At 37.9% G+C, this 15,274-nt stretch overlaps 1 protein-coding gene across 1 annotated transcript in view; it reads left to right on the forward strand.

Moving 5' to 3' along the window:
* cntn2 (contactin 2) overlaps positions 1 to 13,483 on the forward strand; it is a 137,058-nt gene extending 123,575 nt beyond the window's left edge. The window contains exons 22-23 of the mRNA XM_028796741.2: positions 7,428 to 7,596; positions 9,901 to 13,483. Coding sequence (XP_028652574.1) covers positions 7,428 to 7,596; positions 9,901 to 10,007 — 276 coding nt within the window. The 3' untranslated portion in view covers positions 10,008 to 13,483. The remainder of the gene's footprint in view (positions 1 to 7,427; positions 7,597 to 9,900) is intronic.
* The last annotated feature ends 1,791 nt before the right edge of the window (positions 13,484 to 15,274 follow it).

Here is a 15,274-nt window from a genome sequence, read left to right on the forward strand (position 1 = left end):
TTTTACTGAACAATGAAACAAAATGAGTTAATTTCTGCCTTTTATAATATAACAAGATCAAAGTGGATTTGTCGAAGGTAGACACTTTCTATCAAACCTTTAACAGTTGTTTAATGAGCTTTCAAAGGTCCTGGTATTTCTGGAGGTCGGAAGAAAACTTTTGATAGAGTTAAATGGGAATATCTATTCACTCTACTATGCAAATGTGGATTTGAATCCAACATATGAGTATGAATTACAGTCCAGCTTAGAAACCTTTGTTTGAACTGTAATTCTGTACATAAAACAGACAGAATAACATAAAGGGTTGGGGACTGGATGGTGAAAAAAGTTTAATAACCAAACTGAAAAGAGTTGAAAAATGATCACAAAAGTAGGTTGTCTCAGATCCTACATAAGCTTCTTGTGTTCAAAGGCTTCCCTGTTGCATTGCTGTGCTCTCCACAGGAGTGTGGTCCAGAATGGGCAGCGAAGTTGGGTGCTGTGGTTGTTAAACTAGCCCAAGGGGTGAAGGACAGAGTCCCCTAGAAGTGTACCCAGAATGATATTACAGCCCGCCCAGGGATTGTCCTCAGTTCTGTGGAGAAGAGAGAAGAGTTGGTTAGCAATCCTTTTAGCCCTGCTCTGTGGTTGGCGTTCTTGCCTCTGACAGGCCATTTAGAGGCTCCCTAAGTGCTCTTATGCATAGTTATATTTCTGTATTGTACTTTGTAATGAGGAACCTGTGCTAGATGCTGCTGGTATTGAAACCCAGGCTATCCATTTCAGCAAACAGCAAAAAATTCAAGAAACATGAAAGGAAGGACTTGAAAAGAAGTATGTCTTTATGCTGATAATATGGTGCGCTCTTTCACTGATGCTTATTCATGACAGTCACATTGTATTGGATCAATCGGAGGAATACTACAGGATTTCTCAATTCAGAATTATTTTGAATAGGAGCATATTGTTCTCAGTAAATGGTCTTGTACATTAACTAAGTTGGATTAGATTTCTTTAATTGTCGGGGAATGGTTCAAATTTACAGTTACAAAAACTTAATCCATTCGTTTTTGCAATTTAATGAAAAGTGTCAAACAAGGTGGTCAGCTCTCAATCTCACATTAGCTAGGTGAATTAGTTTTATTAAAATGAAATCTCTTTCAGGATACTGCTATATAAATTAGCAACTCCTTTTTGAAAAAGAAGACATTATTGTGTTTATTGTTTATTTTTTTATTTTTTTCTGACCCATCTTTCTGTATTTTTCCTTCTTCCTGTATGCCCTTGTTGACATGGAGAATACATTTTCACCACTTTGAATATTCCTAGAAGGTTATTTGTAAATTGTTAAAGTTGTTTTTACGTTTTACCATGAGCACCACCATTAAGGGAAGTGGTTTGTTTATGGCTGCCATGGTTTTGTTTCCCAGAGTTTGTGAGAAATGTGCATGTGTGACATCATCAACACTGTAAAAATAATACAGTAGAATTTACAGTATGTGACAGGCAAAAAAGTTGTCAATAAGATAAGGTAAAATTGTTAATTACTGTAAACAAACAATTACAGTATATCGCTGGATTTACAGTTTCATCTTGTAAGTAAAATAAAGCTCTTGGTTGTTTTTTACAGTAACATTGTATTGTATTAGACTTGTAATCCAGTTTACAGCAGATTTTTGGAATCTTCTTGATTTAAAGTCATTAAATGGCGCTGCCAGTAAATGGTGGTAAATACCCTTAATTGTTAATATTATGTTCTAAAATATTTTGTCATTGAAACATAATAATCCATCCATCCATTATCCAACTCACTATATCCTAATTACAGGGTCACAGGGGTCTGCAGGAGCCAATCCCAACCAACACAGGGCGCAAGGCAGGAAACAAACCCCGGGCAGGGCGCCAGCCCACTGCAGAACATAATAATTGTACAAGTAAATGTATTTATTTGGCTGACACCTTTATCTAAGGAGATATTTGAGAGATAGAATTGGTTACATTTGTTTATTGCTTCTCCAATTGGAGTACAGACAGGTGAGGCAAGTTGCTCGTGGTCATGCAGTGTTATTAGCAGGATTTGAACCCACAACTCCTGGGTTTGAATTCAAAAAGCCTTAACCACTAAACCACACTGCTTGCCTGTAAAAGTATACTGCAGAGTTTACAGTAAATAACTGCCAAAATATTACTAATAATACACTGTAAAATTGCCAACTAACATAAAAAGAACATATAGTATATTACTATAAAATAGTATTTTACATATAGTATTTTACTATAAAATAGCCACACTGCCTTTAGAATACCTTCTGCCTGTGGGTATTGTAATAGACATAAAGGGTTGGCTGGCATCCCGGCTGGGATGGATGGATGGTTTGTTACCTGGCCCAGGGGCCTTTTTAATGGAAGGATATAGGTGGATAGGCATCCCGACTGGGTTGGCTAGTGGTAACTTTCCTAGACGGGAGGCTGTTTTAACGGATGGATAGGGGGAGACTGCATCCCAGGGCCATGTGCTCCCCCAATACACTGGGAGGTGACATCCCTCTGCTGTGTGTCCTTGTAGGACACCAACAGGGCTGTATGGGAATTGTAGTTTTGGTGGGCAGCCCTGTTGGGGTCCTCGGGTGCCGCTTGGGGGAACCACTGGAGGAAGGCTCTCTTGTCGTGGGGAAGTTCTACCTGACCCAGCAGTGCTTCCTGGATGCAATGTGACCAGTATAAAGGAAGCTGCTACACTTCATCCAAGTAGGTTGGAGTGACAAAGCTTGTCTGAGAGGAGTGGAGGAAAAGGGAAGAACAGAGTTGCTCTTGTGTCTTTTGTTAAGGTAATTTATTATAATAAAGTTTTAATTGAATCCCAAGACTTGTGTTGCTGTGGTTGTGTCTGGGGTTTGGACTCTGCAATGCCCCCTACTGGTCATGCTGTGCTCATCGTTTATTGTGACACTTCTGAATTTGTATTGGGGCCCATTTGCATCGCAAACTACAGTTACAGTTTATAAAGTTATTAGATGCCAAGTTTCTGTAGAGTTTTACTGTACAAACTATAACCATCTGAAACTGCAGATATTAAAAAAGAAAAAAAAATCCTTCACTGTATTAGTGAGATTTCTTTTGAGATTTCTGATATTCAATCCCATGCTTTATTTTTGCAATTCAGTGAGACATCTGCTGCAAGGCCAAACACTAATCTAAAGCCCTAAGTTTGTAATGTTTAAAGTGAGAAAGCAGCACAGGTGTTATTTGTTGGCACATTTCCTTTTCAGGTGGCCCAGTCGTGTTTCCTTTTCCTAATTCTTTTTACCTTGGCTGAATGGAATGTATGCCCAGCTGCCGAAGTTAGGATTCTTTCCAGGGCGGCATCACCTCAGCCATGTGAACGTAACATTTGTGAAATCCCCATGAAATATTAAATTACATCTGCATGCAACAGCAAACATTCCTACAAACAAGCGCACCAGAAATCCTGCTCACTATTAGTGTCTTTTGTTGTTTGTGCCAATAACACAGGGCACTTTGTCAACTGATTAATGAATTCCTTTTTGGTCAGCTCAGCTTATCTCAGAAACTATCAAGGAAGTTGTGACCATAAATTCACAAAGACACTCAATATTTAGGGCGTTCCTGAAATTTGAAACAATATTCAGAAGTGCATATGAAGAATACCATTACTGGAAAATAATTTGGAAGTCAGTGGCACTATTATGACCATGAGAAGTGAACAAAGGAAAGTGCACGAGAAGGGCATTTGATGCATAGACAGATAAACACCTATAGATAGATAGGTGACACTTTATTAGTCCACCAGGAAAATCCCTTCATTGACTGATTCTTTCTTTTAGAACTGATTTTAAAATTCTTGTATTTCTTTTTAAATGTTTTCATGGTCTGGCTCCTCCCTATAACAAGTATATGATTATCAGGTATATATGGAAATATCAGGGCTAAGTTATAAAGTGCAGAATCAGCATTTAGCTGTTATGGCCCCAGGATCTGGAACTCATTACCTGACACTAAGAGATCTAATGATAAAATTAGCACATTAAAAAGGAATCTTAAAACTTAATCTTGCCTTTGATGAATTGGGTGTTATCTTCTGTTTAAATATGTGGTTGTTTGGTTGTGTAGCACTTTGTTAATGTTTATTTCTAAAAAAGTGTTAATTATTAAAAGGAGAAACTCTGATGCTACTTCAACAACACAGAATGTAAAATGTAAGTAGGCTAGTGTTAAAACAAAGTGAAGACCAATGCACAAGAGCAAAATACAGTACTATACAAACAATATATGCAATGACATATGTATTGGTGCATTAACTAATTCATCTATAGTGTCTTTAAGGAAATACTGCTCCTGGGCCAATGTGTCTATTATAACTGGTTGTGGTGTAACTGATTGTGGTGAAACTGGAAGGATGCATTATAAAGTCTGATGACTGTTGAGAAAAAACAGTCCAGGTACTGTTTATTAGCCCACCATGATGGGAAGTTTTGATGAATGCGCTACTAATCTCAACAGACCTGGGCATTGGTAAAGGAGTTAATTACAAAGGAAGAAAAAGTGGGGTTTGCTACTACAACAGATTGAAAAATGTAAGTGTTAAATAGTTTCTGTTTGTGTAATGAACAAAGAGAGACACTGATGTAGGGCTTGAGTCAATTATGAAACCCCCATTTAATGGCAGGGTACCAAAAACAAATTCTTGAAACAGCAGCTCCGTCCTTGTCAAAGGCTGATCCTGTTCTGAATGCCAATTGTAGTCGAAATTTAACATCTTATTAAAAAAAAAATGTCCTCTAACAGGACAATTCAGTAATCAGGCAGGAGAAAAGCTGTTCATTGTATCTTTTAATGACTCCTCAGCAAAATGCCTTGGAGGGAGCATCCTTTAAAAGCAGTGCATTACAGCCTGGTCAGAATGATCAGAGAAACAAAGAATAGAGGTTCATTTTATAAACTGCTGAATATATATACAGTGTCAATCAATGCATACATTTTACTCTGGTTGGTTTGTTGGTTAACACCCAAATGATTTATATAAAATAAAAGTATATTATATTTTATTTTGTTTCTTCTTATCCCTTTTGAGATGAGCCACCCACCCTTGAAATTCTGTGAATATAGCAACTGTTCATTCTCGCTGTTTATAGGACATCTGCTGATTTCTTAGTCATCTCTTAGTCATCCTTCAGTACATTTTGTATATTACATCAACCTTTCTTCTGGTACATTCTTTATTTACTTGACCATCTCAGTATTTTTCCTAAACCAATTCTTATATTTCAGTGTACATTTTGTTGTTCACTTGTGTTTCCAACATTTATTAACCCTTTATGCTATTTCTTAATTAAAGATGAAAACTCTGTTACCCTAAAATTATTCTTCCACACAATCTCCAGTTTGGCGTTCCCTTAAATACCCGTTGTGTTAAAAGAGGCAGGACTTTCTTTGCCACCCTGGAAGCAATGTTAAGGGTCTTATGAAGGGTTCTCCTCCATTCTAGGTTAAAAGAGGGAAAGGTAGTCAATGACTATATCACACCCCAATCCTTCTGAGCAGAGCCTGTGAGGCACTCCTTGATCACACAAGGTTGAAATGTTACAGAACATATTAGAGAACATTGCATTTCTTTGAATGTCACTTGTGGGGAAATGAAGACAAAGGGGTAGGAGAAAAAATGTGAAGAGATATATATCACAATTAGATGATGGTTTGGTTTTGATGAGTTTGCACTGTTTCATGAATATCTTGTATCGATTTATTCTATCTGTAAAAAAGGAACCATAATGATATTTGTAATAATAATAGTAATAATACTCATCCCAACATTGTAGCAAATGGCTGGATTGAATTAAACTGTTCCTGAATGGTCTAATGTGAGCACTTTCACAGTTTTTCTCCAACTGCTTGAAAGCCTTCCATGGAAAAGCTTTAAGAGCCACCAAATACCACAGACAACAGGGCACTGCCCAGCAGAGCTGATGATCTTCTGGCTTGTTTGTACCCCTGGATAAGAACAATGTCATTTGTTTTAAAAGCAGATATGATATAACCTTATCTTAACACTGTCTAGTAATAAAAGATCAAAGGTGTCCAAAGTATACTTAAAAATTTGTGACCCATTTATATTGTCACCATGGTGATGCCTACTACTATGCTGCAAATAAAAATAAAAATTAAAAAAAAACTGTTTGTTTACAGATAAGATTGCTTATCTTGTCATTTTGGCCAAAGCTCAGTTTGAAATCATCTTGCATCATGGAATATTGGCATTGGGGGAGGGCTGGTTATTCTGATTGTTTGACTGCCCTCATAAAACTAAAGCAAACAGCGTGCAGCCTGGCACTGAGTAGAGGCCTTTCTGCCCTGCAACTGCAATTTTGAAATCAGCCTTAGATTGCTTGACCAATCTGGCTGAATGATCAGCTTCTCCAACTAAATGATTCATCCCCCCCCCCCCCCCCCCCAAGTCGTCCCTCTAAAAGATAAACAGTGCATTACACTATTGCATTTATTTTATGAAATTCTCTTCCTTTCCTGGCTGCAGGGACGTTTCTTACTCTTCTCCTTAGATGCTATTGCCACCATTCAGTATTATACAATGTTATTAACTCCCATTCACATTATTCCCAACCTGGAGGTCTTTGAAGGTCATATAATCACAAATTTTCCAGGTTCAGTGTTATGATGGAGCTGTCGAGACTTTGGACAGCAAGTTTACCAGTTCAGTTCCTACCTTGGACTTATTTTGCAAGCCTGAGAAAGTCACTTGACCAGCCTGTCCCCAAATTGTAAAAAAATGTATGTGAAATATTTTTGTTTCTTAAGTTGCCCTGGATAAGGATGTCACTCAAGTATACCATAGTAATAAAAGTGCATTTGAGCCCCATTGTAGGGTCAGGCAGGTATTAATTCTGAAGGTGTGATGCCCAGGGCAAGAAACAGACCAGGGTGCCAGCCCCAGTATAACATTTTGCTGTTCTTCCATCACACCAGTGCTTAACTTGCTAAGCTGTAAGAAAGCTCCTCTGTCTCATTAGGTTCTTATTGGCATCTTTCTTGCAATACTTTTCTTAAACAAATGTAAAATTTGTTTGATAGAATTGTAAATGTGTCCAAAGCAATGCAGCACAAACCTATTATAAAATATCAACCTTCATATTTTTTTTTATAATTAATTAGAATTACACCCCAGGTTGTCTAGGTAAAGAGAGCTACATGAATTCTCTCCATGTCTACTTGGGTTTTTACAGGTACTTCACTTTCCATCCTACATCTCAAATACATGCAGGTCAAGTTTACTGCTGATTGGAACTAAATGTTGATGTGTTTGATTGAATGGCTCATGCCCTTCTCCCTGTAATTCAGTTTGAAAAATGAAATAAGCTAATAACAAACTAGCAGTACTGAAGGTAAGATTTATTTTGTGCTCTTCCTACCAGATCCTCTACAAACAGGAAGGCCAGGCTGTCCTTAAAGTTGTGGAAAAAGGCAAAAATTCCATTCGTCTGCCTCTTCCACGGGATGACAACTTTGCTGTACTTGAAATTAGAGCCTGGGGTGAAGGTGGAGATGGGACACCAACTGAAGTTATAGTCTCCCGGGACTCAGGTGAGTGGGAGTAAGGAGCTGAAGCTACATTAGAATAATTTTGACAAGAACAGGAAATTCAAACCAACAAGGTAGTAAATCATATTCACGTAATTTCACTCAAAAGATATCGGGTTGAGTTGAGTAAAATTCCCCAAAGGCCAACTGACCTACCATCACTCAAATCACAGGGGAGAATGCAAATCTTCTTCTTCTTCTTCTTCTTCTTCTTCTTCTTCTTCTTCTTCTTCTTCTTCTTCATCTTTTTCCACTTCTATGTGGGGTTGATGTGTTGATCAACCTTTTCCATATACAGTTTGGTCCTGCACCTCCTCCCTAGTCAAACCCTTTTCCTTCAGATCTTCTTTTACTTTATCCATTCACTCCCACATCAGAATCATTAATTTGTACTTCCCCTGTATTTTCATTTTCTGTTTTGCCTACATATTCATTGTCTCTCCTCATCACATGTCCATACCGCTTCAAGCTACTTTCCTGTACTTTTTTAGATATCTCTCCCACTTGTGTTGTACCTCTGATTGTCTCATTTCTTATGCTGTAACTCCGCACATTTATCACAACATTTTCATTTCTGCCACATGTAAATTCTTCTCCTGTGCTCCCTTTACTGCCCATGCTTTTGTGTACATCATTGCTGGTCTTACCACTGTCTTAAAAACCTTACATTTAACCTTTGCTTTAATTCTTCAGTCACATGATATTCCTGGTGCTTTCTTCCAATTGTTTCATCCACACTGCATTCTGTGGGTTATCTCTGCATCTAATCTTCCTTCTTGGAATACCACTGATCCTAGATATTTAAATTCATCCACTCTTTTCAGTAGCAACCCCTACATGCTAATTTCTGAATTCTGATCATCTTTAAATGTCATATACTGTATTCTGTCTTCTTCCTATATCATCTATCTTCCAAAGCCTTTCTCCATTCTTCCAACTTCCTCTGCACTTCCTCTTTTCAAAAAGCATGCACCAGGGAACGGGTCTTTTATCCCACAAGTCAATGCATCCTTTATCAGATCAAAGAGGTAAGGACTTAAGAAGGTCCCTGGTGCAGACCTACTCTAACTGGGATCTTGTCTGTTACCCCACCATTGTTTTTAACCTAAGTTCTCACTCTTTCATGCATGTCCTGGACAATCCTTGCATTCTTCTCTGGTACTCCTTTCTCTTTCACACACCTCCAGGCCTCCTGACATGGCACTCTATCATAAGCCTTCTTTAAATCAATAAACACCATATGCAAACCTTTCTGTTTTTCTCGATGCTTCTGTATTATCCATCTCAAAGCAAAAATGGCCTCTTCCCCAAGCCTTCTCTCTGTAACACTTTTCCAGATTTTCCTTCTCCTTATAAATGGGTACAATCACACTGTTCCTCCACTCCTCTAGTATTATTATCTCCTGCTCATAGATTTTCTACATTAGATCACGCAACATTTCTTCTTTTAAACTCTAGCAGAGATGACATACTTTTTTTTTGTTTTCCCCTCTCCCATAAAGCTGTGACTGGTGAAGAACCCGAGCACAGTTGTTGTCTAGTCTCCCCATTCTCCATGACTATAGCTTGTAATTCCTTCAGAGTTCTCAGAGGTACCTTAGTGGCCTTCCTCACTAGTCTTCTTTCATGATCACTTAGTTTTTGTGTACAGCCTGTTCTAGGCAGCCTTACAGCTGTGCCATTCTCTTCCCATTTCTTAATGATTGACTTAACTGGACTCCAAGGATGTTCAGTGACTTGGATATTTTCTTGTTTCCATCCCGACTTTTGCTTTTAAATCACCTTGCTTGGAGTATTCATGTGTCTTCATTGTGTAGATTAGGCCACCACACACACACACTTACCAGAGGTGTGACCTTCCAGACCAGGTGCATTTATACTATAGTTAACTGAAACTCCAGATGTGTGACTTCCATTTAATTAATTAAGTCACTTCTAAAACCAGTTGGCAGAACCAATGATGATTTAGGTGTGTCATATTAAAGGGGTGAATATGCAATCAGTTATTTATTCTTCTTTATATCTGTAATGAACTTAGAGCACTTTACATACATGTTTTCAGTTTCACATTAAAGAGTGTTCTTCCATTGATCAGTATCAAAAAGAACAAATTAATAAGGCTACTGTGATTCAAAGTTGTGTAACAATAAAATGTGAAAACTTCCAAGGCTGTGAATACTGTTCATAGGCACTTCAGTACAGTGAGCCATATCTGGCAGCTTGCCACAGTAACAAGATGGTTACTGGGTATCATGTGTTGCCAGACTAAGAGTTGTTCTTCTCCTTTTCTTTCCTACCCCTCCCTAGGGACGAGTATGATGGTCCTCAACTCTGCAATTGACCTCACTCCTGCACACGTCATCCTCAGCACCACTTTCATAATGCTGGCACTGATTGGTTTATTGGAGCTTTGACTTTAGACAGCCCTTTGGAGATTTTTTACCTGTGGATAAACTGTAATGTTAAGACACTTCATTTTCAAAATTTTATTTTTTATGTTGGAAAAAAGATGGTGTCAGTGCTACCACACTTTTTGGTTGTATTTTTTCACCTCTTTTTTAAGTAATTTAATACAGGATTTTGTACCACCTTTAAAGTTGTATCAACATCTTAAAGGATCGTCAGACCTTTATGGACGTCAAAAGGATAGTTTAAAAGTGTAAATTTTTTAAAGGGTTATAATGCTGAAATTTGCCTTATGGAGTATGATACGTAGCTGTTGTCTAATATTAATACTGTATGTGGACACAGGGTTATAGACATGCTGGAAATGCTTCAGAAGGATACTCAGCTGTGATCACAAGATTTTGAACTTATTTATTAGGTGCGACAAAGCTTGAACTGCTATTGTACTTGATTTTTTTTTTTTTTTGCATAATTCACTTCAAAAAAGAAAGGACTACAAGAATCCAAATATACAGTAAGATGTTTACCCATTTGTCAGTGGACATATTCTGTGCTCCCTGCAGACCAAAAAAAGAAGAAATGAGACATTTTTCTTCTTAAATTTTCATGATTTGTGAATTCTCTGTGAAGAAAAGAAGATGATTTGACCTATGTTTGTAAATTGCAGAAAGAACAACGTCAACATCTAGTAAAAAAACCTTTTCAGTCCACCCCACATCAGGATCATGAAGGTTTTGGCAATTGTGTCCCCAGATATAAAGTCATGCCTGTTTGAATGGCTATAGAACCTTCTAAATTGAAACTCCCACCCAAGATGATGTCATCGGGTAAAATACTGTTAACTCTTAATATATCAATATAAAAAAGCTACTGCTGGTGAAAATACATTTACTTCTTCTCTCTCTCTCTCTCTCTCTCTCTCTCTCTCTCTCTCTCTCTCTCTCTCTATCTCTGTCTGTCTTGTTAACTCCGTAAATTATGTGGGTGCCCTTAATATGCATTATTTATGGCATATAAATACTGCCAGGATGCCTGAGTGCCCATACACACAATGAAAATCAACTATATGGCTCTTTTTTGGCAGTATTGTAGTGGACCATTTGATAGGAGCAAAGCCCTGCTCCTCTATGACCAAATGAGTTAGCTGATGCATCACCTTTCAGTAAAACTAGACAAGGGTGAGCACTGAGGATGACGGCAGGCTTGGTGACTCCTGTTTTGTCCAAGACCACTTCTCTTGTATTTTCAACCTAAACCATACATTAGTGGGATTTCAGCTGTAAAAATGGCACTCTAATCTGGTGAGCTGGAATATCTTTCCTGATACGTATACTGTATATATTGTCTTTCTTGACGAATTACTGCCCACAGAAAAGATACTGTACTGTCCAAGTCAGGTACTTATCACATGGTCGTCTGCCTAAATTATATCTCTCTTCTAATGTAACAGTGGGAAAAGAGCAGACCTCCAGCAGATTTCAAGGGATAGCTAGCAATTTCTCTCCATAAGTGAAATGTTATAACGCTTGGTTTAGATTCACTAATTTTTGCAAGTGGCACCAGTCACATGTCACAGTGGCTTTTAATTTTACTGCTGCACTTTTCTTTTTATAGTGTAAATATACTTTTTTTATTGAACCAGAGTAAACATGGAACACGGAATTTGATGTATGACACTTGCTGAATGTTTTTAGAATTTGAATGATTGGGCTTTTTGTCGATGTACTTGCTTGATAACAGAAGTCCCCTGTGATCTGGCTGCTGAAGAGTTCTCTATCAAAAGTGCTGAGGTGGAAATCCAAGAAACGAAACAGGTGCCACACATTGATCTGCACAAAGACACCTGGTTAGAAAGAATTACCGGGCAATTAATATTCTTTTTGATGTAATACAGAGAAATTCATCCAGCACTGATAATGGACATTTGTGAAATCTGTTAAATAATGATGGGATGCCTTTGAATTGTGGCCTGGTATTAAAATTCAGTTTTGAGTCAATGCCATTGTTAGACTTATTAAATCTACCTTCATGATAATCTATTATAACAAGCTAAATGAAGGCTCCAGTAAGTAAACACTGTAGATGCAGAGTTGTGATTTTGCCATTTTATTAAAATAGCCAAACAGATGCTCTTTAGTTATTCTTTTACTTATCCAAAGAATTTCATCTTATGTATTACAAATCTGGCCATGTACTACAGCATGTGCATTCTTTTTTGAAATAACGCTGAATTTCCACCCAAGCAGAAATCACTCTGTTAATACATAAATACTGTTTTTTTTTGACTTAATGAGCCTCATATATTTTAAATCAAATTTATTTTTAATAAATAAACATTAAAAACATGCATGTAAAGGTAATAATGCTACAGCCTACCAACTCCAGAAAGCTGAGTTTGAATGCTGGCCAAGTCACAGTCTGTTGAGATTGTCTCTTCTGCCCTTGTCTGCGTGAACTCTGTCCTGTCACATCTCAGAGATGTACGTGCTATTTTAAATTGGCCCAGAAAGAGTGACCTCTGATGGACTGGTGCTCCATCTGCAGTTGGTCACCTTTTTCCTGCAACCCCTACAATTGGATTTGGAGGTACAGAAAATGGAAGGGTGTATAAAGTAATCCAAGATCTTATCTGGAATTGAACAGATGTACCCTGCTGCCTCTAAAATGAAAAAGAAACAGTGAAGTGATGGGTGAATGAATGACGATTATTGCTCTTTGCTCCTTTATCAGTACCCAGTTCAATACATATATTCATTTAAACTGGCTGCACATGTAAAAACTCTTCTGCATGTTTTTTCTTATGTTACTACAAACGAGCTTGAAGAATTTTTACCCATTTTGCAATTGTGTGCCTGGTGCTTTTTATTACAGTAGGCATTTGTAAACATTCCCTTGTGTCTCAAAACGTAAAATCTGGCCAGCAATATTTTATTAAAGGGGACCTAACACTCAGTGAAGAGTGATTTGCAGAAATGTGTGAGACTTACTTTGTGTTTGTATTTCACAAACAAAATGTATATTAAGATGCTTTTTCTGACACTTAACAATGTGTAATTCTTGCACACCACACTTGATTTTACTTGGCCTGCATTATTAGGATTTTATTCATTTCCACAATTTGGCTCACCTTTGTATGTAAAATTTTGAAATTTGTAAAATTAATTGCTCTGAGATAGGTATAAAAATGCAGATAAACATCCATCCCTTGTTTTTCTCTGTGTATTGTCTTTTGCTGTTCCCATGATGCCAACACGAGAAAAGGTGTTGCTTTTTCTCAGAAAGTTGAAGAGTACGTGATTAGAAAGAAAATGTCTTTCTTAGGAAAACCAAAGGTTGTGTTTGCATTCTTCCTGTCATGCTGTATGTTACATACTGTAGAGGGGACACCAAAGCCTTCATTAAAAACGCAAATCTGGAGAGAAATTAAAGGCACTTGTAAATAAAGAAAAAAAAATAAAGTAGTAGGAATTAAGGATTTTGTCTTGTGTTTACTCTATACATTGTGTATCTCACTACTTGATTGTAATGACATTATTTAATTTTTGTGAATGTGGAATTGATCTGGTTTGACTTCTAGTCTTTAAAAATTGAATGATAAAAAATGTTCATGATATCACATGGATACCTCGGTAGAAATCAATCCATGCATGTTTTACAGTAATTTCTCTTTTTTGAAAGCAGCAATCTGTAGTGGTGAACACTGAGTGTTAATTCTTCTAAGGTAAATTATTGTGTGATAGTTGATATCTTTTATGTCGCAAATCATGTCATCCTTAAAGGCTCCATTCTACTACTTTCTGTAATTTCTATTCACACACCCTCTGTAAATAACCCAAAATCAATAATTCCTGTGAAACATTTGCTGTTCTCTATAATATGTTTTAAGCATCATGACCAGGTAAAAGAAACATAACTTCATTTGAAAACTGTCCACATGCCAACAATAAGACAGAGCTATATTTTTGATATCTTCAGTTCTCCTTCTCTGATATTAATTTCCGGGTACATACTTTATCTAAAATATCTTGGGCCAAACATTAGTAAGTCTTATTGCATCTCAACATTTAAGGATTATTACAGTTCTTGTGCTTATCTACATTTTCTTCATGGGGTCAGATAGATAATGTCCTACACCTTTTCCTTTCTTCTCACATTACCTCTGGTTGAAATGTCAAGTGCTCTTCTTTGTCTTAGAAAAACATATCAATTGCAAAACAGGACACAAACAACAATAAAGAGTTTGGGCACCACCTCAGTGACCCCGTATAAATGGAAGGCTTAAAGCACCAAAAATACACGCAGCGATTGTGTGAACGTGTTTGTGGATGCAAGTTCATCACAGAACTGCCTCAAGATGGCCCATTTCTGAATTATGAGGTCATCAGGCAGGAATGGGAGGGTCTAGATGGACGGACACGGAAGTGATCTTGAAAGAACCAGAGATCAGTGTGTTTGTTAGTGTAATATACTTCTTCTTTCGGCTGCTCCCATTAGGCGTTGCCACAGCGGATCATCTTCTTCCATATCTTTCTGTCCTCTGCATCTTGTTCTGTTACACCCATCACCTGCATGTCCTCTCTCATCACATCCATAAACCTTCGCTTAGGCCTTCCTCGTTTCCTCTTCCCCGGCAGCTCTATCCTTAACATCCTTCTCCCAATATACCCAGTATCTCTCCTCTGCACATGTCCAAACAAACGCAATCTCGCCTCTCTGACTTTGTCTCCCAACCGTCCAACTTGAGCTGACCCTCTAATGTACTCATTTCTAATCCTATCCATCCTCGTCACACCCAGTGCAAATCTTAGCATCTTTAACTCTGCTACCTCCAGCTCTGTCTCCTGCTTTCTGGCCAGTGCCACCATCTCCAACCCATATAACAAATCTGGTCTCACTACCGTCCTGTAGACCTTCCCTTTCACTCTTGCTGATACCCGTCTGTCACAAATCACTCCTGACACTCTTCTCCACCCATTCCACCCTGCCTGCACTCTGTTTTTCACCTCTCTTTCACAATCCCCATTACTCTGTACTGTTGATCCCAAGAATTTAAACTCATCCACCTTCACCAACTCTACTCCCCGCATCCTCACCATTCCATTGACCTCCATTGTTCCTACTGACCTTCATTCCTCTCTTCTCTATAGCATATCTACACCTCTCCAGGGTCTCCTCAACCTGCTCCCTAAGGTAAAATAAAAACGTATCCTTTTTGTACTCTGCCAAGCACCAGCGTCATTTACCTGAATGAGATATGTAATCATTGATGGTAAAC

Source organism: Erpetoichthys calabaricus, chromosome 3, assembly GCF_900747795.2.
Source record: "Erpetoichthys calabaricus chromosome 3, fErpCal1.3, whole genome shotgun sequence".
In the NCBI taxonomy this organism is placed as follows: domain Eukaryota; kingdom Metazoa; phylum Chordata; class Cladistia; order Polypteriformes; family Polypteridae; genus Erpetoichthys; species Erpetoichthys calabaricus.